General features: G+C 35.0%; 3 protein-coding genes across 10 annotated transcripts; 2 read left to right on the top strand and 1 right to left on the bottom strand.

The window, feature by feature from the left end:
* Positions 1-1,072: 1,072 nt before the first annotated feature.
* On the bottom strand, positions 1,073-1,624 carry LOC146943278 (uncharacterized). The gene has a single exon (XM_085750094.1). It carries the CDS (start codon positions 1,622-1,624, stop codon positions 1,073-1,075), a length of 552 nt encoding a protein of 183 aa, XP_085606220.1.
* A 1,267-nt stretch (positions 1,625-2,891) lies between these two features.
* Positions 2,892-10,968, top strand: EMB1030 (Alanyl-tRNA synthetase, class IIc). Of its 8 annotated transcripts, none has more exons than XM_085757534.1 (10): positions 2,892-3,120; positions 3,205-3,737; positions 3,824-3,958; positions 4,042-4,194; positions 4,434-4,544; positions 4,645-5,562; positions 5,738-6,010; positions 7,122-7,331; positions 8,360-8,517; positions 10,316-10,968. In XM_085757534.1, the coding sequence occupies exons 1-10, from the start codon at positions 2,994-2,996 to the stop codon at positions 10,650-10,652; spliced, it is 2,955 nt and encodes a 984-aa protein (XP_085613660.1). In that variant the 5' UTR covers positions 2,892-2,993; the 3' UTR covers positions 10,653-10,968. The 8 variants fall into 8 exon arrangements, with proteins under 8 accessions (XP_085613660.1, XP_085613661.1, XP_085613662.1 ...); XM_085757535.1 differs by having other exon boundaries at positions 4,045-4,194; XM_085757536.1 differs by having other exon boundaries at positions 3,208-3,737.
* A 4,343-nt stretch (positions 10,969-15,311) lies between these two features.
* Positions 15,312-16,539, top strand: LOC146943280 (endochitinase A2). Its single transcript, XM_085757542.1, has one exon. The coding sequence runs from the start codon at positions 15,355-15,357 to the stop codon at positions 16,330-16,332; it is 978 nt and encodes a 325-aa protein (XP_085613668.1). The 5' UTR covers positions 15,312-15,354; the 3' UTR covers positions 16,333-16,539.
* Positions 16,540-23,928: the final 7,389 nt, after the last annotated feature.

Genomic DNA, 23,928 nt, shown 5'->3' on the forward strand with positions numbered 1-23,928 from the left:
GGATAACCAGCCATTGGAAAGTCAATCAAGTTGCTGTCTTGTACCGCCTGTCGAAACCCTCTTATCCTCCATGGTGGGTGGACAACTCTGCTCCTTTTCTCTTCATTTGACAAAATATCATTAAAGTCTCCCATGATGCACCAAGGGAGTGCATTGTCCTGTGCTAGAGTCCTCAAAAGGTCCCACGACTCACGCCTTCTCTCATTCTCTGGGAACCCATAAAAACCAGTGAACCTCCATGTTGGGAAATTAGGGTGGCTCACCTCCATATTAATAAAATTTGTAGAAAAGTTAATTAGATTACAGTCAAAAGGATGTTTCCAAAATACTGCTAAACCTCCACTTCTCCCTATACGATCTGTCGCAAAAGCACCGTCAAACCCCAACCGAACTCTAATTTCTTCAATCCTGTTAGCATGCACCAGTGTTTCGCAAAGAAAAATAACATCTAAGCGATACTTGCGGGCTAGGTCCCTTAATGACGGAACTGCGCTCGGGTTGCCCAGGCCCCGGCAATTCCAGCTCAAAAAACTCATTATTCCCGGCAGGCCTGGCTGCCAGGCTCCGCCGATAAAAAATGACCGTTAATTTGAGAAATTACCATGTGTCCACTGCTAGGCTGCTCACACGTGATTGCTGACTTATTTTTAACAATTTGCATTGACTCAGATGCAGATTGCATTGAATTCTTAATCATTGCTCCGCCCCCCCTCTTTATTGCTACCATTCCTTAACCGTTTTTTGTCTGATTCCACAATATCCTCTTCATTCTCGGTTACCATATCAGAATTGTGAATTTCCTTTTTTTCCTCCACATTAATTGGGGAGTTAATAAAGATACGCCCATTTTCCTGCTTTTTTTGTTGTAACTGATTTTTTATCATTTCTGCCATCAAATCCTTCCTTGTATGCACCTCATGATTCCTTGTTCCACTCATTACTGTTGTAGCCGTTTTATTTCCACTTGTAACTGACTCATTGATGGTCTCATCACCCTCTTGCCTGCTCTGCACCATGGAACTCTCCTCCCTTGACCTTCGTCCGCCGCTATCATGACTTTTCCGACGAATCTCTACTCTAAGTTCTGGCCCCCAACATCTGACTCCATATCTTCTTGAACAGAATAAAGTTTATCACATGAGTCCTCCGTATGGCCTATCAATCCGCAGTAATAACAAAAGATACCAAGGCGTTCGTATTTGAGATTAACACTAATTGGTGCTGCTCCTTTTTTCTTGATAACCTTTGCTTGAACCAACGGTTTCCTGACATTGACCATGACTCTTATGCGCATGTATCTACGCCAAAAGTCAGAACTATTTTTATCATCATATTCTAGCATTTCTCCCACATAGTTCCCAATGTTCTGCCCCACCGTCTTTGACATATATCCCACTGGCAAATCATGAACTTGGACCCAAAATGGTACAGTATTTAACGACACTTGCTCCGGATGCTCTCCTTCCCCCATAACTCCTAACACCAACATATGTTTGTTGAAGAACCATGGTCCTCCCCTCAAAACTTTCTGGACGTCTCGATGGTGAAAGAATTGAAATATGAATACTCCTGCCTTGACTTCTCTGACTTCTAAACCTCTAACCAGCGACCACACCTCCTTCATGGTCTCCTTGATCATATGGTACCTGACTTGTTTGTTTGTTAAAAATTTACCCACCAAACAAAGAGTTGGGTCGAAAGCACCTCCTTCACGTGTTAGTTCTTCCTCTGGTATCTCTATCTCCTCTACCCTTCTACTTAGAATAGGTTTCAAGGGTTATAATTATGTATTTTGGTAAATAACTAGTAGGTGCAGCTTGTTAACTTGCACCTTAGTGTTTTTAGGTGGGTGCAAGTTAACAGCCCCCTATATATATATATATATATATATATATATATATATATATATATATATATATATATATATATATTATAAAGAGTTACTCCGCTCCACAAATTTTTATAAAAAGTTGACAATAGAGCTATGTAATCAAATTTTGAAAAAAAAATTGAGAATTTTTTTAAAAAAAGAAAAGGAAATAATCTTATTCACGACATTCGGTTTCGCCCTTAGTTTGAGGGAATCCAACGATTTTCACTGAATACAACCTCTCTATTGATCCTTCAAAAGAAAACCTCTGCTATTGAATTCTTAATAGGATCTTTTATTTAAAAAAAAAATTAAATAAATAAAGTGGATATGTAGAGTCCATTAAGGGTCAGTTTGGTTCGAGAATTAGGAGAGGAGGGGAGGGGAGGGAAGATATTTTAATTAAAAGTGTGTTTGGTTCACAAGGGAAGGGGAGGGATTTTAAAATTATTTTACTGTTTTACCCTTAACCTTAATTAAATTAGGATAATAACGTAACGAAACAATAACGATGTAATTGATAACAACACGATGTAGACGATGGAATAATGGATTAGTAATAGCGTTGTTACAATTACAAGCAGTAATAAAAGTTGTTACAAGAAAAAATTGTTAATAATATGGAATAAAAGTTGTTACAAGATAATATAACTTATAACCTAATAATAGTAAAAGTTGTTTCAAAATAATATAACCTAATAATAATAAATGTTGTTACAAGGATAATATTGAGATTTTAAATTAATATAAGGATAATTTTGGCAGTGCAATAAAATTTGCTCCCCTCCCCACCCCCCTCCCCATTCTAAAAATTGAACCAAACACTTCAAATTAAAAATCTCCCCTCCCCTCCCCTCCCAAACTCTCGAACCAAACAGACCCTAAATAAGTCTCTATTAGTGTACTACCATTGTGTATTAAAGATGCAAATGCAATTCAACTTTATAATTTTTTTTATTTTATTTTTGGTTATTTTTAACTTCCTTGGCATAATAACCCAAAGAAAAAGGCAGAATTCGTGAATAGGCAAGATGATTGGGTGATGAATATGTGGCAACTGGCGGTAAGGAGGGAAAACTGTTGAGTGAGAAAGGAAGAAGAAGAAGAAGAAGAAGAAGAAGATATGGTTATCCATTCCTTGATTAATAATTATTCAGGTTTGGCGGTTCCACTCTTCCCATTGCTGCTTCCCTCTGCTACTTCTACTTTCACTTCCACTTCCACTTCCACTTCCACTTCCACTTCTACCGGTAATTAATTAACCTTCCTTCCTTCCTTCTTTCCTTCGTATTAATTGTTATTGTTATTGTATCATAATATGAATGTTACATTAGCAGCAGCAGCAGCAGCAGCAGGAGGATTTATCTCTTTCAAACAACTACATCTACGTCGTCGTCGTCGTCTTCTTCCCTTCTGTACATCATCGTCGCAAGACAATGATAATAATAATAATTGTGTGAGTGGAGATTCCATACGGGAAAGATTTCTTAATTTTTATGCTTCCCGTGGTCACAAGGTCCTTCCCAGTGCTTCTCTCGTTCCAGATGACCCCACTGTTCTCCTCACCATTGCTGGAATGCTTCAATTCAAACCTATCTTTCTTGGAAAACTTCCTAGACAAGTCCCTCGTGCTACTACTTCACAACGCTGTATCCGTACTAATGATATCAACAATGTTGGTCATACCTCACGTCATCATACCTTCTTTGAGATGCTTGGTAACTTCAGCTTTGGTGATTACTTCAAAAAACAAGCTATTCAATGGGCTTGGGACTTATCTACCATTGAGTTTGGTTTGCCTCCAGAAAGATTATGGATTAGTGTTTACCAAGACGATCATGAGACTTTCCAGTTATGGTCTCAACAGGTAATTACATCACAATCACATTTCCTTTTAATTACCCCTCTCCTCTTCCGTTCCTGTCGTCACATCACATTTTCATTTCTCTGCAGGTTGGTGTCCCCGTTGACCGAATTAAGAGGTTGGGTGAAGAGGATAACTTTTGGACAAGCGGAGTCACCGGTCCCTGCGGTCCTTGCTCTGAAATTTATTATGATTTTTATCCTGAGAGGGGATACACCGATGCTGTAAGTAGTATGATATACTTGTTACAAATTGAGTTATTTCAAATCACTTCACTGACAATGTTTTTTGGCTTGGGTCTTGAAAGCAGGATCTTGGTGATGATACACGGTTTATAGAGTTCTACAATTTAGTATTCATGCAATACAACAAAAAAGATGATGGTTCTCTCGAACCTCTAAAGCAGAAGAACATAGATACTGGGCTTGGTCTGGAGCGCATGGCTCGCATTCTTCAAAAGGTATTTCATTCTTTTGAATTGTTGTAAAAGTGAGTGAGTATTTGTACTTTTACAAGTGTTTCTAGGAGACTAGAACTAGAACTATGATATTTCTGCACCCTACACCACATCGTCGCTTAATGTTGAGAAAAGTGGGGCAAGGAAAAAGGGTGTGAATGAAACATTACTCACAAATCACAATACTCTCATTTTCATTTGCTCCTCAAGTCCTTTTTATATTTATTCATTATTCATTGCAGGCTCCAAATAACTATGAAACTGACTTGATTCTCCCCATCATAGAGAAGGCCTCTGAATTAGCAAATATTTCATATGGCATATCTGATGACCAGACAAAGAGGTATCTGAAAGTAAGTGTGACTATCTTCATACAAATTGTGGTAGAATTTTAAATAGTTTATTTCAATTCGCCTTATCACTTTTAATTTATGCTATTTTTCCTTTACTTAGATTGTAGGAGATCACATGCGTGCAGTTGTGTTTCTCATCTCTGATGGCGTTGTACCATCAAACGTTGGGAGGGGTTATGTAGTTCGACGGCTTATCAGAAGAGTTGTTCGTACAGGCAGGTTGCTTGGTATAAAAGGTGATGGTAGGGGAGACCCTGAAGGAGCATTTTTACCTATAATTGCTCAGAAAGTATTAGAGTTAAGCACTCACATTGATGCTGATGTGAAGAATAGAGCACCCCGTATCCTTGAGGAGTTGAAGAGAGAAGAGCTTCGATTTGTGCAGACGCTGGAGAGAGGAGAGAAATTGCTTGAGGAGAAGCTTGTTGATGCTATATCAAGTGCTGAAAGAAGTGGAACTGTACCTTGCTTGGCTGGTGAAGATGTGTTTATTTTGTATGATACTTATGGTTTCCCTATGGAAATAACAAAAGAAGTGGCTGAAGAACGCGGTGTGAGTATTGACATGAATGGTTTTGATATTGAGATGGAGAAGCAAAGACGTCAATCTCAAGCTGCACACAATACTGTCAAGCTTGCCATTGGAAGCGGGACAAGTATTGCAGACAATGTACCTGACACTGAATTTATTGGATATGAAAGTCTTTATTGTAAAGCAATTGTAGCAAGCCTAGTGGTAAATGGTGATCCAGCCGTACAGGTTAGGGAAGGGAGTAATGTGGAAATTTTGCTGAACAAGACTCCATTTTATGCTGAATCAGGAGGACAAATTGGAGATCATGGTTTTCTGTATATATCAGAGGGTGAGAATCAACCTAAGGCTGTCGTGGAGATAATAGATGTTCAGAAGTCTTTTGGCAATATATTTGTTCACAAGGGTACAGTCCAAAAGGGTGTTCTAGAGGTTGGCAAACAAGTGGAAGCAACAGTGGATGTAAAGTTGAGGCAACGAGCCAAGGTACAAAGACTGTGTACCCACTCATTTTATTTATTTACTTCTTTGGTGAATCTTAAGTCATAAATAACAGAATTTGATACGGACAAAAATTTACATCATCATAGTTATGCCTATTTCCAAATCCGAATCTTACAAGTTGTTCAAGATTACAGTAAATATAATTGGTGCTTTGCAGGTTCATCATACCGCTACTCATTTACTACAAGCAGCGCTTAAAAAGGTCATCGGTCAGGAGACCTCTCAAGCTGGTTCTTTGGTGGCATTTGATCGTCTCAGGTTTGATTTCAATTTCCACCGTCCACTCCTTGATAGCGAGCTTGCAGAAATCGAACTGCTGATCAACGGATGGATTGAGGATGCGATTCTTCTTCAGACCAAAGTGATGCCTCTTGCTGATGCAAAAAGAGAAGGAGCAATTGCAATGTTTGGAGAAAAATACGGGGAAGAGGTTGGACTTGCTACAAACGCTTTTGATATTTAACTTTGAAATTAATTTAGCTTACTTCTGTTTTGGTAGTTTTAAACATGAAGTGTGTACATAAAAGAGCTCAGAAATTTGACCTTCAGGGATGGATTGCAACTAATGTTCAGGAATCATCATGTCTTCTGACCTAAATTCCCACATTACTATTACTATTGCCAGATTCCAATTACGTTGTGATTTCAGATGCATCAATAGTTATCCTTCTCTCTCTATCACTTGTACCAGCACCTACACATGGACCATAGTAGTGAAATATACGGCATAGTAATATACTAGATTCTGAAAAAAAATTAAGAGCATCCAGCTGTGAATTCTTAAACTGTACAAACGAAATGTAACCCCTAACAGCCCACAACCATGTCTACATCTAAGGTTGGTTATGACTTTGATTGGCAAAATTTTATTATTAGTGGCAGCTAGTGCCTAGTTGTTAGCAGCTTGGCTTATAGCTAAAAGTGGCCATGCTAACTGTCTGATGTTAAAGTATCTGATAAAGTTAGTGGTAAACTCGCTGATAAATATAAAATGACATGTCTATCTTTTTTTAGATAAATTGTGTTTATGTGTAGTATTGATTTGTAAATTATTATCGCTTTTAATACTTAAATTTATTTAATATACTTCTCATTTCTACATAAAATGCGATAATGCTAACAAAATGACATGTACACATAATTCTTTCATATAAATTTTAAGATTTTACAGGAAAATATATACTCTCCAGGGGCTAGGATTCTTTTGTTTTAAAGGGAGTATATAATTAATATATTGAGAGTAAAAAGAAAAAAGAAAATAATACAATACAGACTATAGGCTCAGATGCTATATGAAATATAACACAAAAATAACCCTATAAAGTAGTGGGATAAGTTTCTTTATCAAACAACTCTAGTTATTAAATCCACTATAAACCAGTCAGGTCCACCGTAAGCTACTGGATCAAAGTTGCCAATGAGATTATATATGTTCCATATTTTAGACATTTATATTTCTACTTCTCAATAATCGGCGAAAATAACCTGTTACTTCTCAATAACCTGTTTCTTCTTGTGTAATCATATTTGGTGTACTGCAGGTACGTGTTGTAGAGGTTCCTGGAGTATCGATGGAACTTTGTGGTGGGACTCATGTCAGTAATACTTCTGAAATTCGTGGTTTTAAAGTAATTTCAGAGCAGGGTATTGCATCTGGTGTCAGGCGAATAGAAGCTGTAGCTGGGGAAGCTTTCATCGAATATGTCAATGCTCGAGATTTATATCTGAAACAGCTATGTTCCACTCTCAAAGTATGTTCCTGATTTCAGTGTTTCAGAATTTTGTGCAAATAGTATAAATTTGTACAGAGTAGTTAATATCCATGACCACGAGTCATGCAATTGATATGACCAATACTTAATAATATAAATTTGTGCGCATAGGTATCTATTTGTTTTAAGGGGGACCCTTGGCACAACGGTAAAGTTGTTGTCATGTGACTAAAAGGTCACCGGTTCAAGTCCTATAAACAGCCTCTTGTGTAAAAAACAGGTTAAGGCTGCGTATAATACACCAAAATGGCGGGACCCCTTCTCGGACCCTGCGTATGTGGGAGCTTTTTTGCACCGGGCTGCCTTTTATAGGTATCTGTTTGTTCTCCTTCCCCTTTGTTGGGGTCGAGTACACAGAAGAATTAGGGTTGAGAGACAAACCATTATATTTTTTACAAGATGGGATTCAATCACAATATGGGTAGGGTTTTCCATGTGGGTGTGGCTCAGTTGGTTATGTAGAATTGAGTTTATGGGGGAGGACCAAGATTCGATCCCCGCAGAACACACTATTGGGGAGGGGTGAAGAGCTTTCAGCTGCAACCTAGGCACTCGAGCGGAGATTAGTCCCATTGCTTGTCCAAAGGACTGAAGTCTGCTGTGATACTCTGTGGAGCCACTAAGGTGTCAAAGGCCCTAATTACAGCGTTTTCTTACCAAAGCCAAAATATTTACTACGACAATGTCATGCCTTACAAAGATTTTGTAGTTTGTTTCCTTGTGTATTATACATATAAGATAAGGGAACCGTCTCACTTTTTTCATGCTCGCACATTTGGGGTTCCTTGTTGCATGCGTTGCTCAATACATAGAGTAGTATTTCCTTTATGTCTACAATAATCTTTAACATGAATTTTTAATAAAAAAGGGCAGCCCAGTGCACTAAAGCTCCCACGTACGCAGGGTCCGGGGAAAGGGTCCTACCATTTTGGTGTATTGTAGATTTTGACGTTTTCTGCATCTGGTACCATTTCTATCCTTGAATAACTTATAATCAACTTTTGAAGGTTAAACCTGAAGAAGTAACTGTGAGGATAGAAAACCTTTTAGAGGAGTTACGGGTAGCAAGAAACGAAAATTCGGCTGTGCGTGCAAAAGCAGCAGTCTACAAAGCTTCAGTTATTGCAAGCAGAGCGTTTTTGGTGGGGCATTCAAAACAGTACAGGTAATACTTCTCCATCTTGTAGTATTTGTTACTTTAATATGGGTTTGGGAGAGAATCTTCTCCCTTGTTAGCAACACCAAAAAAAGTTTTTCTGATTAGATAATTTATGCCTGTAAGGTACAAACTATTGTATATAACTGGGGAAGAAGGTGAAAAATATTTCCTTGATATAATGTCATGTCATAACCAACTGAAATCCAACAATTGGAAACTGATCCAGATATCTATGAAAAGGGAGCCCAAAATAAGTTTAACAAATAAATATTAAATAAACAATTAATTATAACAGTATAATACAATTAAAAAACTAATAATAAATTTTTAATGAACTCCATACATACTCAAAATATAGCAGCTCGAAACTCTAAATTCGTTAGGGAAGTGTGCAACGGAGGAAGGCTTAATGGGTGTTCTATTTTTTTCCCAATAGCACTTATATTATAGGTGCTGTGGTACTCTATTTCTAAAGTTAAAAAAGAGTTCATGTAATTAGGAGGAAAAAAATGGAAGTTGATTAATTTAACTCCCATGCAAAAGGCTAGTTTTGAATAAAATTAATAGATGCCAAAAGCTTGGATGAATTGAGCTAATGTATATTGTTATTCATACTCAAGCATATAAATCTGCATTCACTTCGTCAATTTAATTTTCTTCTAATTAGGATTATTCAAGAGATTGGCGTTGATAATTGTTAAAACAATAAAACCTAAAAATTAATTTATTCCTAATTAAATTAACCATTCAAAGGTAGCCCAATAACTGCTAAAACAAAAGTTGTCTGAGCAGGGACAGATTGGAAAGGGAAATGCACGGCCCCTTCCATCTCCCCTTTTCTCGTTTGCAGATACAAACCTCCTGGGTGAAAGGCGTATTCCTATTCTAGCAGCGGAATTTCTGCTTCAGATATAAAAGTCTAACTTTTCACACCCGGCTTGTGCGCTTTTGCTTTAGGAAACTCCACCAACGACAAAATCTTTATCAACTATTTAGAGGAGCACAAGCTTTTCACCTTTACCAACTCAGTAAAGCTCCAAAGTTCATCTGTTTCAACGGATGGCCCCCTAAATATTATTTAACTATTATAAATTAATATTCATGTAATATTTATAATCATATATTTTTTGACCCCTCATATGATATAGTTTTGGATCTGTCCGTGTTTGAGTGCAAACTATTCTGATGGTTATCCATATAACTTTAGTAATACTGACTGGAATGATATGCCATGATATGCCATGTCATAGAAGTAGAATGACATGGGACAAGGGTAGGTTACACACATGCGTGTCCCCCCTCCCCTGGGTTCGTCTCTGCCGGAAAAATAGAAGCAGAGGTCTTGCACATCATTGATGTTCCCTCGAATATATTTTCTGTGAATGCTGCTGGCATAACTAGAACATGGGAGGATGTCTTTCATATGCGTATTTCCACAAAAGGGTGACTTGGTGCTAAAACTCCCGCATCCTTGTGGGTTTCAGGATAGAGTCAGACCCATTGTGAGTTTGATAAAGGGCAACCTAATCGTAGTGTGTTATAAAGCTCCCGCGGTGGGCTACGGGGAAGGCTTGCACACGCACAGGTCTGTTGCAGGTAATCTTTCCTGGCACCTAACCTTTGACCTCGTAATCAACACTACAATAACTCTTAACTATTGTACACAAACTTTCCTTCATTGTGCGTCTACTGTATATACAGGACTTGGAAATAGAAAAGAAAAATTATGGTTGAAAATGTAATGATTGTATGGTCTTTAAGTTGATGCATCATTTTTATTTATTAATTGTTGAAAATCTTGCAGGATACTAGTTGAGTGTTTGGATGATGTTGATGCGGAGTCACTTAAAAGTGCCGCAGAATATTTAATGGAAACATTAGCAGATCCAGCAGCTATTGTCCTGGGCTCATGTCCAGGTGAAGGGAAGGTTAGTCTAGTGGCTGCTTTTACTCCAGGGGTGGTTGGTCAGGGAATTCAGGCAGGTAAATTTATTGGACAGATAGCAAAATTATGTGGTGGAGGAGGAGGTGGAAGGTCCAACTTCGCTCAGGCTGGTGGGAGGAAGCCTGAAAATTTGGCTGGTGCCCTCGAGAAAGCTAAATCAGAGCTTATAGCTTATCTTTGTGAAAAAGGGAACTGAGTCCATACACACTTGGCAAATATTTTTATGTCAATTAAGGCAGTAGATAGTATAGATTCTTTGTTTTTGAGACTATCCATCACAAGAGGGGCGGAAAAGCTTATGTGAAGATTTTTCTTTCAGTTCCAGGAGGCTTACAATTGAAGTTTCCGAATAGTATATAGTGTTTTTTTAAAATGTGATTTTGTATCCTGACACAAACAAGCCTGCGCTGACCCATATGATCCCAACTTGTAATTTTTAAGTTGCGAATCTCAGATTGGATGCAAAACTTTGTTATAATTTTTAAGTTGCGAATCTCAGATTGGATGCAAAACTTTGTAACTGCACCATACATGAAGGCTACGTATAAGGTGGACTACTCTTTGGGTAGTCCACTGGTGTACCGTGTAGAAAATTTGCTCACATTCGTGACATACCCTTTCACCATGAGTTTTCTTTTTTCACTCAGGGTTAGCAAAAATTGCATGGAACAATAGCAACTCTTGGTGATATGAAGCCCTCTCGGGTTTTGGAACTAGGAGTGGGTTCCTTGGGGAATTTAAAATTAGAATCAGGCTTTTACTTTTCCCACCCTGTTGTATTCTCACGTGCCCTATTTTTTTATATTTTTTTAAGTGAGTTTGGATTATAATAAAATCCAAAACATTCTTAAACTGTTGGAACAAGCGTTTGTGAAATCTGAAATCACTGTAAAACCACATTTCTGATTTCATAATCCGAAGCCCTTTTAAACATTTCAGATTATAAAATCTGAAACGTGTCAAACACCCCAGAAAAGACTCACTTTGGCGTAAAAAAAGGACCAACTCGGATTATATAATCCAGAATGTCATAAAAAAGTCTCACTTTGGCGTAAAAAAAGGACTAACTCGGATTATATAATCCAGAATGTCATAAAATATTTCGGATTATATAATCTGAAATGTATCAGTACTGAAATAGAGACATTATATAATTCAAATGATATAAACATGCATTCGTGATCGTATAAAATAAATAGTTAAATGAAAATGATAAGAAACAACACAATTTTCAACATTAAATTTAAAACGGAAATTATCCATTTGTTTCAAAACAGACAAAATGTTCAAACATAAAATTAACAACATATGATTATCCAAATGTTACATCGACAACATAAAATCAACCCCTGCCACCCCCAACAACATGCAAACGGTGATAACCCGCCCTCCATGAATCTCCTCCATGCTTCCAAATGACGCCATGGATCAGAACCTTGCTCCACCACACCACTGGCCATGACAGAATAGATATGGTCCTTCCAGTTAGCACCAAGTACCCCTGCTCAACAACAATCTCATTAAGGGCCTTCTGCTCGGGTGGCCTTGAGACATGAACAATCTTGTCCAAAAAAAATGATGAGTGGATGTGAGATGGAATAAAACCATTTGATGTATCCTTGTGATGTCTCCACACCAGTCCTAGCAACGAGCCCCTAATCCCGAGCTATCAACATATGATCATGAAGTTTCTTCCACATGCACCACTAGTGTAAATGAAGACAAAACAAACATCCATGCTCAAAGTTGAGGGAGTTTTTGGCTTCTAATCACATTATTTTGGCTTGTAGAGATTGGATCTTCAATAATATGGTGAGATCATGTATAAAAGTTTGGCAGAATATTTTCATGGCAGCATGCTTGCACTCGTGGACGTGGAGAAACAAAAGTATTTTTAAAAAAGGATGTCTTCACCCCAATAACCCAACTGATGTAATCCTCAATATCTCATGGGAGTAGTTTGATAAATGTTATCAAACTCATTTGATTGGATGGCCTTAACAAAATGATACTAATGTCATTGGTTGGAAGTAACCTGGAAGGGAAGCTCAACTACAATGACACATAAAATTTTCGTTAATCTGTCTGGATGTGACAGTGTCCTCCGAGTAGTTATGTTTGTAAAAATGCCTCTCCAAAACAATTTTTGTCAAATAGTGGCAACGATTTATTTGCATTTGAAACACAACAAATTCATCGTAAATTGCGACAAATGTCAAATTCCTCTCGTAAATATTTTGTGATGGAAACTTTTAATTTAGTGACAATTTTGTACTCTCTCTAAATTTAATTTTTCTAATAGTGTAATGCAACAAGCTCCATCTTGAGATGTAGGGCACGTATATCAAAGTGGATATCGCTCAAAGACAAGAGATTACTTACCTTCAAGTTGAAAGTGACTTGAAGGTGTAGGTCAATATGTTAACAATATTAATTGAAATATTAATTGAAATATTCTTACTTTGATTTGGAGCATTCGTGAACTCAAGAACGTAAATTGACAAACTAATTTTAGTTTAACTTTAAACTATTTTGTTTTGTATGCTTTAGGGAATCCTCTAGAGAGCTTTAAAGTCATTTCTATGGTATTTTTGACGTTTGCATGCCCCAAGTGTTTGTTTAGTAATGTAGTTTTTTATTTGGGTCTTGCTAACTTGTGTCCTAGGGGCACAAGATAATAAACTAATTAAAGAAATTTAACTTTGAAAATTGTGCATTCATAATCTTAAAAACTTAAAAACTTATTTTTTCAATACAATATTTAGTGTTTAATTCTATTTTAAGATTCTTATCTTATACCTTACGGTACAAGTTAGCATTTTCCTTCTTATTTTGGTATTGGCTTCTTTTTGTAAAAGAAAATAATAATAATCATTCGTTCACTTAAGATAATGTTGAGATAATATTTTAAAAAAGATATTACTCATTTGGTTATTAAATTGGGTTTTGGAACATGTTTTCAAAGCCTTTTTACAACCACACTTGACCTTTTAAACAAAAAGAAAGAAAAACGTAACTTAGCTTCCTTGACCCGGCGGCTGCTAGTAGTTTTTTTAATAAGGTGCGTGAATGAATGGTGATACGTGTTAGATCGAATCTATTACATATTCAATGCTTTCTGTCATCTGTCACCTTTACTAGATCATGTTCGCCCGGCTAGTAGTTTTTCATAGTTTTTCTTTTAAAAGGATCAAAATTTTAATGTTCAATACAATTTGATTATTAGTATAGTTTTGAAAGTCTGAGATTCAGCAGTTTCTTTAAAATTGTGGTTTCAAGCCATCTTTTAATCCAAAATCAACCCTTGTGGCACATTTTCTTATCTTTTAATCTAAATAAATGATTTTCATGTGTTTTTTTTCATATTTTTTTTTTTATGATTCGACAATGATTGATTTTTCATCTTGATTCGGTGTTCATTTGATTTTTCATCTTAATGCATTGTTCGTTTGATTTTATTTTTGGTGTGATGTTTGTTTATTCGAATTGAAATATCAACTTTTATCATTTATTGGCTCAACCAATGATTAATTTGTGAAAGTTGCAAATTCAGATAAATGAGTAATTCGGTAATTTGATTATATCACGTACGCTATTATATTTTGCCATTTTATGTTATTCCACTTTTAATGTTGTGGGTTTGTTTGCAATTTATTTTTTGGTAAAGTGCTTTACCAATTTTAATTAAAACCATTCTTTTGGTAAAAAGAAAACCCATCCGTTGAATATAAATAAACAAACAAAAAACCTGCTTCACACGTTTTAAGAAAGATAACCAAATTTAATTAATTTTCTCAACATCGCAGAAAATAATTTTGGATTCTCTAAATTAAACCTCATGAAAACTTGTCCTGGGATATTCAGAGTTAGTGAAAATTAAATTATAAATTAATTAAAAAAAATTCTTATGCAAATTAGGTTTAAATATTGTAGAGTATAATATGTTTTGTATATTTGTTTGTGTTTTATTGCTACTTTTAGTTTGTTTTAATTTTGAGCAATGCTATTTATCAAGAAAGATTTTATCAAGAAATTGTCCCGAAATTAATGTTAGCCAATAAAATTTCAGCCTGGCCGGAAATCATGGGGTGATGGGTGTTATGTATTTTTTTTTTTGAAACTTTAATAAATAAGATTAAAATCTAAGGGTGATTATTTTGCCATGTCATTTTTGAATTCATCAAGAAAATCCATTTTTGATATCTAACATTTTCCTTTAATTTTTCCTTTTGTATTTCATGTGTTTGTTGAAAGGAGATGCTATTTAAAGCAAAAGAAAAATCGCGAAATTCAACATTTTCTCCGCCTTAAAAATGACTTATCAACTTGTTTTTAGATTGATGATTTTAGATAATAGATACAATTATTTTTTGAAGATAGATGCAATTAAAATTTGTGACACCCCGCTCCTCCCCACATGTATTATATAATGTCCCTACCTACTAAGTTATGCTCTTTAATACCAAAAAAAAAATTATATCCTCCTTATTTTTACTTTTAAATGAAGCTTATTTTTTTTCAGAAAAAAAATCCATAAAATTAAGGCAGTTGATATCTTGGTAGTGAAAAAAAAAACATAAAATTAACGCGATCGATAATGGTTAATATCTTGGTAGTCAACTAAGATTTGATGAAAAATGAATTCCGTATTTTATGGGGTCTTTTTTTTTTTGGCAGAAATAAACGGAGAAATATAATTCTTGGATTTGATGTGAAATTATAGATATGCATCCTTAGGGATGAAAGGTATTGTTTCCTCATCTAATATCTAATATAATAATGTATTAAGACTAAGATAGAGCATTACCGTACCGCACCGTGCCTATATATAGATACAGGGGGGGAGTTGGTGTCTACACAAACAAACAAATAACACACAATTACAAAGTCTGTTGTCAATGAAGATGAGGTTGGCACTAGTAGCAACAGTTGTACTTCTAATTATAGGATGCTCCTTTGCGGAGCAATGCGGTAAACAAGCTGGGGGTGCGTTGTGCCCAGGGGGATTATGTTGCAGCAAGTTTGGTTGGTGTGGATCAACCGGCGAATACTGCGGTGATGGTTGTCAGAGTCAATGTGGTGGAAGCAGCGGTGGTGGTGGTGACCTTGGTAGCCTCATCTCCAGGGACACCTTCAACAATATGCTCAAGCACCGCGACGACAGTGGGTGTCAGGGAAAAGGGTTATATACCTATGATGCTTTCATCTCAGCTGCCAAGGCGTTCCCCAACTTTGCCAATAACGGAGATACTGCCACTAAAAAAAGAGAGATTGCTGCTTTCTTGGGTCAAACATCACACGAAACCACAGGTGGATGGGCAACTGCACCTGATGGCCCATATGCTTGGGGATACTGTTTTGTGAGAGAACAGAATCCCAGCACATACTGCCAACCAAGCTCTGAATTCCCATGTGCTTCTGGGAAGCAATACTACGGTAGGGGTCCCATCCAGATCTCTTGGAATTACAACTATGGACAGTGTGGAAGAGCAATTGGTGTTGACTTGCTCAACAATCCAGACCTCGTAGCCACCGACCCTGTTATATCCTTCAAGACCGCTCTATGGTTTTGGATGACGCCCCAGTCACCTAAGCCATCTTGCCATGACGTTATCACTGGAAGATGGAGTCCTTCAAGTGCAGATCGTGCGGCAGGGAGGCTGTCGGGATACGGTACGGTTACCAACATAATAAATGGAGGGCTTGAATGCGGAAGAGGACAGGATGGAAGAGTGCAAGATCGAATTGGATTTTACAAGAGATATTGTGACATACTTGGAGTTGGATACGGAGCCAATCTTGATTGTTTTTCTCAAAGGCCTTTCGGATCTTCACTTTCATTATCATCCCTCTTCCTCAACTCCATCGACACCTAGCTACCTACCTTGTCTTTCTCTTAATTTCCTATTAAAATAAATAAATCAACGTGAATCACGGTTCACCCAGTAACGGTGGGTCTCCATGTTTCCATATATGTGATGTCACACATGTACGATAATGATAATATATCTATCAAATGCATCTCAACCTACCCATGTACTACTTTTCAAATCAATAAATACAGTACTATCCTTATCCTTTCACTCTTTGACTTCACTCTAGTAGACCTCATCTTTCCTTTCTTATTTACAATTAAAATAATTAATTAATTAATTAGGAAAAAGTGCATAATGCTTATTTTAACTTAAATTTAAAATATCAATATTCTTTATTATATTTTTCAATGTCAAAATCAGTTATTTATCTTTAAAGATGTTTACAATATCGTTGAACTAACTTTCAATTTTAATCCATATCTATTATAAATTTGTGTGCATGAACATTAAATTATGTAATCTAGATTTATTTTGATCAATTGCTGTAATATAGTGGCTACGTAGATAAACAATGAAGCATGGTCCAACACTATTGACACTTTTAAACATAAACAAGATTACTGACACTTTTAAACATAAACAAGATTTTACTTGATTTAAAACACGTCCAACCTGAGACAAAATAATTATCAACCTGGATTCCTTATATTGCATTTACAAAAATCACACATTAATTGATCTCGGCCAATATTTATGATAAGTCAGTTATATTACATTTTAACAAATTATTTTGTAAATGATTTTCTTCTTTAATGATTTGAGATCTGACCACCGAGACCAATAAATACTCCATCCGTTTCAAAATGAATGTCGTTTAAGGTTTTTACACGTATTAAGAAATGCATTAATAAAAAAAAGTTATTTTACCATATTATCTTAATCAACTATTGATTTGTTTTTTATTAAAGAAAAAATAATACTTGGAAATAGTGTATATAGTATTAATAGAATTAAGGGTACAATTGAAAAGAAAAAGTTATCATTGGATTGAAAATTGAAAGTGACATTCATTTTGAAACATTTTTTTAGCTAAAACGACACTCATTTTAAAACAGAGAAAGTATATCATATTGAGACGAGAAAAATGGCCTGAGCAAGAAATAGTTTCATAGAATTGTGATACAAGACAAAAATGAACATAAATTTGAGTTTTTTTATCGTATGCAAATTTACACATGTTAAAAAGTTTAAAATAGTAAGTTTATATTAAAACTTTTTTTTTATAAGAGTTTGTATTAAAACTTATGTATTTAATATTAAATGTATAATATTTTAATAAATAATTATTGTTTTCAATAAAAATTATTTTTGGTTGCTTTAACATGTGAAATATTGCACATGTTAGATAATCCTTTAAATTTTATGTGTTATTAGTTGTTAAGAAGTAGTAGGAGATATAAAGTTAATTTGGTGATTGATAGTGTTAAGAAGATTAGAATTTGGAAGTAATATCCACCACCCATAAATTCACAATAATATATAATTTGTCATTTAAAACAAATTGAAACAGTCTCACAAAAAGTTAAAATAAAAAATGACAGCAAAGTTGTTTAAGATTAAAAAAAACAAGTCGATTTTAGTTTTCTCTTTTAAATTATTTTTTCATTTTGGCTAAATTATATATTTGGTCCCTTAATTAATTTCAAGTTTCACTTTAGTCCCCTAATTAATAAAAATTTCGTTTTGGTCCTTTAATTACATATCTGTTTGCCAAACTGGTCCTTTCTATTATGTTTTAACCCTAAAAATCTAAGGTGGACCTATATTATAGGTAGTGCACCATAGACTAGGGGTGGACAGCGGACGGTTTCGGCCGGTTTTCGGGCTCAAAACTCGAATCCGAGCCAATCCGCGGGTGCTATAATCACCCCCAAACTCGTCCGTTTTTCCGATCGGTTTTGCTGATTTACGGTTTTTCGGTTTGTTCGGATAAACGGTTCGGTTTATACGGTTTGTAGATATGAAAGAAAAAAAACGTTGACGCTGAAAACAAATGAAGAAGAACCGGCGTTTTTATGTTAAGAGTAAGGATTTGTACTGAACTTCTGAAAATAAACGAAGAAGAAGAAGAAGAAGTGTAGCAAAGTGAGAGAAAAAAAATATAATAAGTAGGAAAAGAGAAGAAGGCTCGAGAGAGAGAAAGAAAGGAAAGAGACAAAATTGCTTTGGAAAGTGAAGTAAAAGAGAGAAAATTGCTTTGGCATGTGTCTTGTTTTGTGGCTCTCAAGTAACTTGTTTGTCCAATTTTCATTGGATGGGAATTGTCACTAGAGTAAAAGCTGGCAGACATCACATGTTATGTATAAAGACTGTGAGCGGTCGGGTTTCGGGTACCGAGGGTGCTAATTCCCCAACCCAAAACCGTCCACAGTAAACCAACATAAACCGTTAGTCTCAACCCGTCAACCCGTGAAACCCGGTTCAATCCGCCCGTTTGCCTTTTTGTCTTTGCGGGCCGGTCGGTTTTGGGCGGGTCGGCCCAATCTGTCCAGCCCTACCATAGACTTTATAAATTTTTTAATATAAACTGTTTGATCTTTTTTTAAAATAGAAAACCGTTGGATTTTGAAGGTCCGTTAGATCTAACAATGGACTATCAACACCTAATTTTATTGTATATTTCTTCATCTTCTTTCTTCCCCTTGTTCTTCACCTTCATCATCTTCATAATTACTTCAGCAGATACCCAGAAGAAAAAAAAACATAGAATTGATTCACATCAAAATTATTCAAGCACCTTCCTTCGTAAGATCTTACCAAATTTGAAGATGGGTGGGGTAGGGTTCATATTGAGAAGGCAATTGAATCGTGAAAGAGCATCATCAACATTAACATCCGGTTGAGAATGTAACATATTACGAAGGATTAAATTGGGGGAATGGAAGAAACAAATTGTTGGGAGTGGAAGAAACGGAGATGCGACCGTACCTATTGATTCTCGTTTCAGATGTGGCGCTCCTTCTCTTATCCTTCCTCGTATTATCATCAATTTAGGAACGAACAAGTATATTTAACCTAAATCGTGGCTATGAAAACTGTGTTAAAATAAGAGAAGAGAGATAGGGGAAGGTGTTACTCGTGTTAGTGAGAAGAAGCAAAGATAAAACATACTTTCACTGGAATTCATTTAATAAAGCCTATTTAGAAAGAAAAACAAATCATGGTTGTTTGAGGAGTAATTTTCCAGATCTGGAAAAAATAGAAAATGAAGAGGAGAGAGGTCATGGGAGATAAGGAGTTCATTTTGAATTTTTTTAAGATAAATTTTTCTGGGTTTATCTTGGGTTTGATTGATGAATACTTGAAGATGAGATGGAAGAAGAAGGAAGAAGATGAATAAAAGTAGAGAAAAAAATATTAGGTGTTGGTGGTTCCCTGCTACATACAATAGAATTGCAAATCAGATGGCTAAAATCATATCATGAATATTAGTCATTAAAAACCTAACAGAAAGGAACAATTTGACAAACAAATATGAAATTAAGGGACCAAAACAAAACTTTTATTAATTAGGGGACCAAAGTGAAACTTGGAAATCAATTAAGGGACCAAATATGCAATTTAGCCTTTCATTTTCATTGAGGTGGTGGTTTTTGGTTAAATTTTGACTCAAAATCACACATCTTTATCTTCTTTTTCTTCATTTCAATCAAAATAAGTGATTTTCACAAAGATCTTCGTTTTTTTTTCTTCTTTGTGCTACTAATAAAATCTGAGATAATTTATAAATTTTAGGATTCTGTTTTGGTCCGGCTAAAAGGTCTTATCCACTTAGCTAATGCCCAATTACATGGTAAGACCTAATAAAGCTCGAAACCCAACACTTTCCCTTGTGCCTACACATAGGGGACTCCACTACAATTCCAAGTAAATCCATTTTATCCCAAAAACCTCACATTCTCCTTGTTTCCCATCTAACTTGGGCATCAGAGCGCGTACCACCCCCTTCCGTCTCACCAACAACGGGGATTTTTCCATGGATTCCGACGAACACCTCGCCAACGGAACACTTTCTTCATCAATCCGTCGTTAATGTGAGGTGATCTATCTTCCTCAAGTTAATATCTTTATCAGACAGATCAAATTCTAACAAAATACAAAAGTTCCTTATACATGCTCATTTCATCACCATATCACCATTATCAACCATATCAACTGAATATCATTAGGTTTTTTTTCTTTCATAAATTAAAAAGTTTGAAACCTTTACATTTTTTTAACTTAATGGAAATTCAGTATCCTATTCGTTAACCAACTTTGACATACACAACATCATTATTTGAAATATCGAATCCAAAAATTAAGTACTAATCTAAACTATCATCGGTTAAACTCTATTCCCCGTTGGGTATGGGTAAGGTAACGGGTAAGTATATGAGAATCGGGTATGGGGACGGGGAATGTAAAACCAGTCCCACCCCGCCCCATTGCCATGCCTATTACCAACTACACCAAAGATACAATTGATTATTTATTTTATCAAACAAATTAAATATTTTTTTTGAGGGATCGAACAAATTATTTTTTGAAATTAACTTTAATTAATATGCACTCCTATGACAATGGATTGGCTACAATGAAAGTTTTACTCGTGAGCTATTGAAATAATGGAGCCATGCGTAAAAGTTCATTTAATAATTTCAAATGAAAAGCAAAAATATTTAGTGGGAAAAAGAAATTTTTTTACATTGGCATATGCAATGTGATATTGAAAAACAAAAATAATAAGTGATGACAGTAAACTTTTAAATTAAAATTTGTGTTGGTCCCTGTTAAATTAAAATTTGTTTATTAATACTTAATTTTTTTTTTTTGACGTTGAAAACAATTTCATTAATGAAAGTCTGGCAATAAATCAAATGTCAAGACTGCAGAAATACAAGGCGGAGTTTCTTCGACCCATATGCAATCTAAATTCTTAAGAGCATATTTGGCTAAATAATGAGCAGCTTGGTCGGCTTCACGCCTAATATGCAAAAAATTTAAATTACGAAAACTACCCTTAAAACTAATACAATCTCGAATAATATAGCCAATATAGTTGGAAGATTGTTGGTGAGCATTCAACGCTAAAACCACATTTGAAGCATCTGATTCTGCTATAAGATTCAAAAAAGACATGTCTTTAGCAAATTCCAAACCCTTCCGCATAGCTAAGGCTTCTGCAACCTTTGAATCTGGTAATGAATATACTTGCCAAGAACTAGCACCAACAACAACACCTTCATAATCTCTCACAACAACACCAATACCCCACTTATCACCCTCTACCGGACCCGCTGCATCAACATTAAGCTTATAGAAACCACTAAAAGGAGGTGTCTAATGAACATTAGATATTGGCAACATTGGACCTCCACTTAGTGTCAACACCAACACCTTACTAGTACTCTTAAAATTTTATATTTTTAAATGATTTTCAACATACATGTTAAGAACATTATAATAATCTCTTTTATTTTATTTTTTTTGACAGATAATAATCTCTTTTTATAAAAAATTAGAATTTTTTAACATGTAATGAATTTAATATAATTTTTTTAAATCATGGAGCTATGCAATAAACTTCTTTTAATAATTTCAATTGAATCACCCACTTGGGTTGACCTGGTGGTATTGACTTGGGACTTGGGATTGTGTTCCTCCTTGAGGTCTCAAGTTCGATAATTTCAATTGAATCTAACAGTCAATATTCAATAACATAGTTTTTAATGCTAGTTGTGTAAATTGAATCACTCTTAATACGTTTTTAATGCTAGTTTTTTTTGTCCTCGTGAGCTTTAGCTCAGTTCGTATGGACAATGCATAATATATGCAAGGTCTGAGATTCGAATCCCGAACACCACCAAAAAAAATGCTAGTTTTTTTCAAGTGCGTTTTTTTTTTTTTTTTGACAAATTTTCAAGGGCGTTTTTAACGGTAGTTATTACTTATTAGTACGTTCTTAATGTTTTTGATAACCTCTACATCATAAACATGTTTTTTATAAACTTTAAAATTTTGAAGCATAATACATATTGTAAGTTTTTTTTTTACTACAATACATTTTTTTTTACTACAATACATTTTTTTTACTACAATACATATTGTAAGTTACATTTTATTTACATATCAATTTTTTTTTGGTAGAATCAAATATTTTGATTTGAAAGAACGTAATGTTATTATTATTATACATATATATTTTTGTTGTTGAATATATTGTTACTATATTTAGATTAACATAATTAGTAATAGATATTTCTTAAAAAAATAATTAGTAACATACATATTTTGTTAATATATATTAAAAAAGTTTATTGGTAAATAATGTCGTTTTCATCAAATGTAAGGTATTTTATATTCACTAAAAAACATGTTTTTATTTATTTAGAAATTTGGAGTTCAATAATTTGTGACATTTTAGTAATTTTAAAAAAAAAATGTCGAGCCACCCGATTTTTAAAAAAAAACGTGGCTAGAATTTGAACGACAATAAATATAATCAATCAGACCGTTCAAAACGACCTTGGTAGACCATGAAGGATATAGGAACTGAAATTTCTCAGATCGGATTCCCGGAGGTAAGTCGATCGAACAAACTATCTCCTCAGAAACCTAGTCAACTTAAGAACTACACTTCTCCGGTGACTGAAACGTGGTTAGAATCTGAACAAAGCAGGAACTGGAAATTTGGAAATCGGAATCTTCGATGTAAGTCGATCTGACAAACTATCACATTAGAAACCTAGTCAACATGGAAGGACATTGCTCTAACGATCAAAATTTACCCAACCGACTAATGATATCAAATATAATCAATCAGACCGTTGAATATGACATTATTGAAATAAGAACGAAGTAGAAACTGGAATTTCAAAAATCGAAATCTTCTGTGTAAGTCGATCTTACAAACTATCCCATTAGAAACCTAGTCAACAAGGAAGGACATTCATGCGACGATCAGATCGAATCCAATCGACTAATGAAATCAAATATAATCAATTAGACCGTTGAATATGACTTTAATTGAGTAAGAAGGAAGTAGAAACTGGAATTTTTCAGATCGGAATCTGATTGGTAAGTCGATCTGACAAACTATCCCTTTAGAAACCTAGTTAACATCAATGACATCAGAACCTTTAGTCAGCGATCAAGATAGGTTTCTGGATTGTTTTTAATTGGTGTAGTTCTTATAAATATGAATGAACGAAAATATTATTTTAGCAAGTTGTTTGATCAATAAAACTAATTTAAACATACATAATTAACTGAAATAATTTAAGCACATTAAACTACTAAAATAAATAAAGCAACATATGTCCCCGTGAGCATAGCTCAGTTGGCAGGGACATGCAGGGGCCGGAGTTCGAACCCCAGACACCCTACTTATTCACCTTGAAAAAGGTGAATTTTAGCCACCAGGCAACTAAACAAATAAAAAAAAACCAACACATTCCTTAAAAAAAAAACCAACACATTAACAAAATTAAATATGTCTCTAAAAAACAAAATTATGTATGTTAAAAAAAAATTATTCAGCCTCCTTTAGGAAAAAAAATTCATTAAACCTTGGAAAAGGTGTATTTTAGCCACCAGGCAACTAAACAAATACAT

This window comes from Medicago sativa, chromosome 3 (genome assembly GCF_051527215.1).
Source record: "Medicago sativa cultivar Bolivia chromosome 3, Bolivia_mono, whole genome shotgun sequence".
In the NCBI taxonomy this organism is placed as follows: domain Eukaryota; kingdom Viridiplantae; phylum Streptophyta; class Magnoliopsida; order Fabales; family Fabaceae; genus Medicago; species Medicago sativa.

Excerpts from the sequence above, each read along its gene's own strand:
- LOC146943280 (XM_085757542.1), top strand. The coding sequence starts at position 15,355 with ATGAAGATGAGGTTGGCACTAGTAGCAACAGTTGTACTTCTAATTATA.
- EMB1030 (XM_085757534.1), top strand. The coding sequence starts at position 2,994 with ATGGTTATCCATTCCTTGATTAATAATTATTCAGGTTTGGCGGTTCCA. Across the intron at positions 3,738-3,823 it reads TCCAGTTATGGTCTCAACAG|GTTGGTGTCCCCGTTGACCG; the intron begins GTAATTACATCA and ends ATTTCTCTGCAG. Across the intron at positions 7,332-8,359 it reads AGCTATGTTCCACTCTCAAA|GTTAAACCTGAAGAAGTAAC; the intron begins GTATGTTCCTGA and ends CAACTTTTGAAG.
- LOC146943278 (XM_085750094.1), bottom strand. The coding sequence starts at position 1,624 with ATGAAGGAGGTGTGGTCGCTGGTTAGAGGTTTAGAAGTCAGAGAAGTC.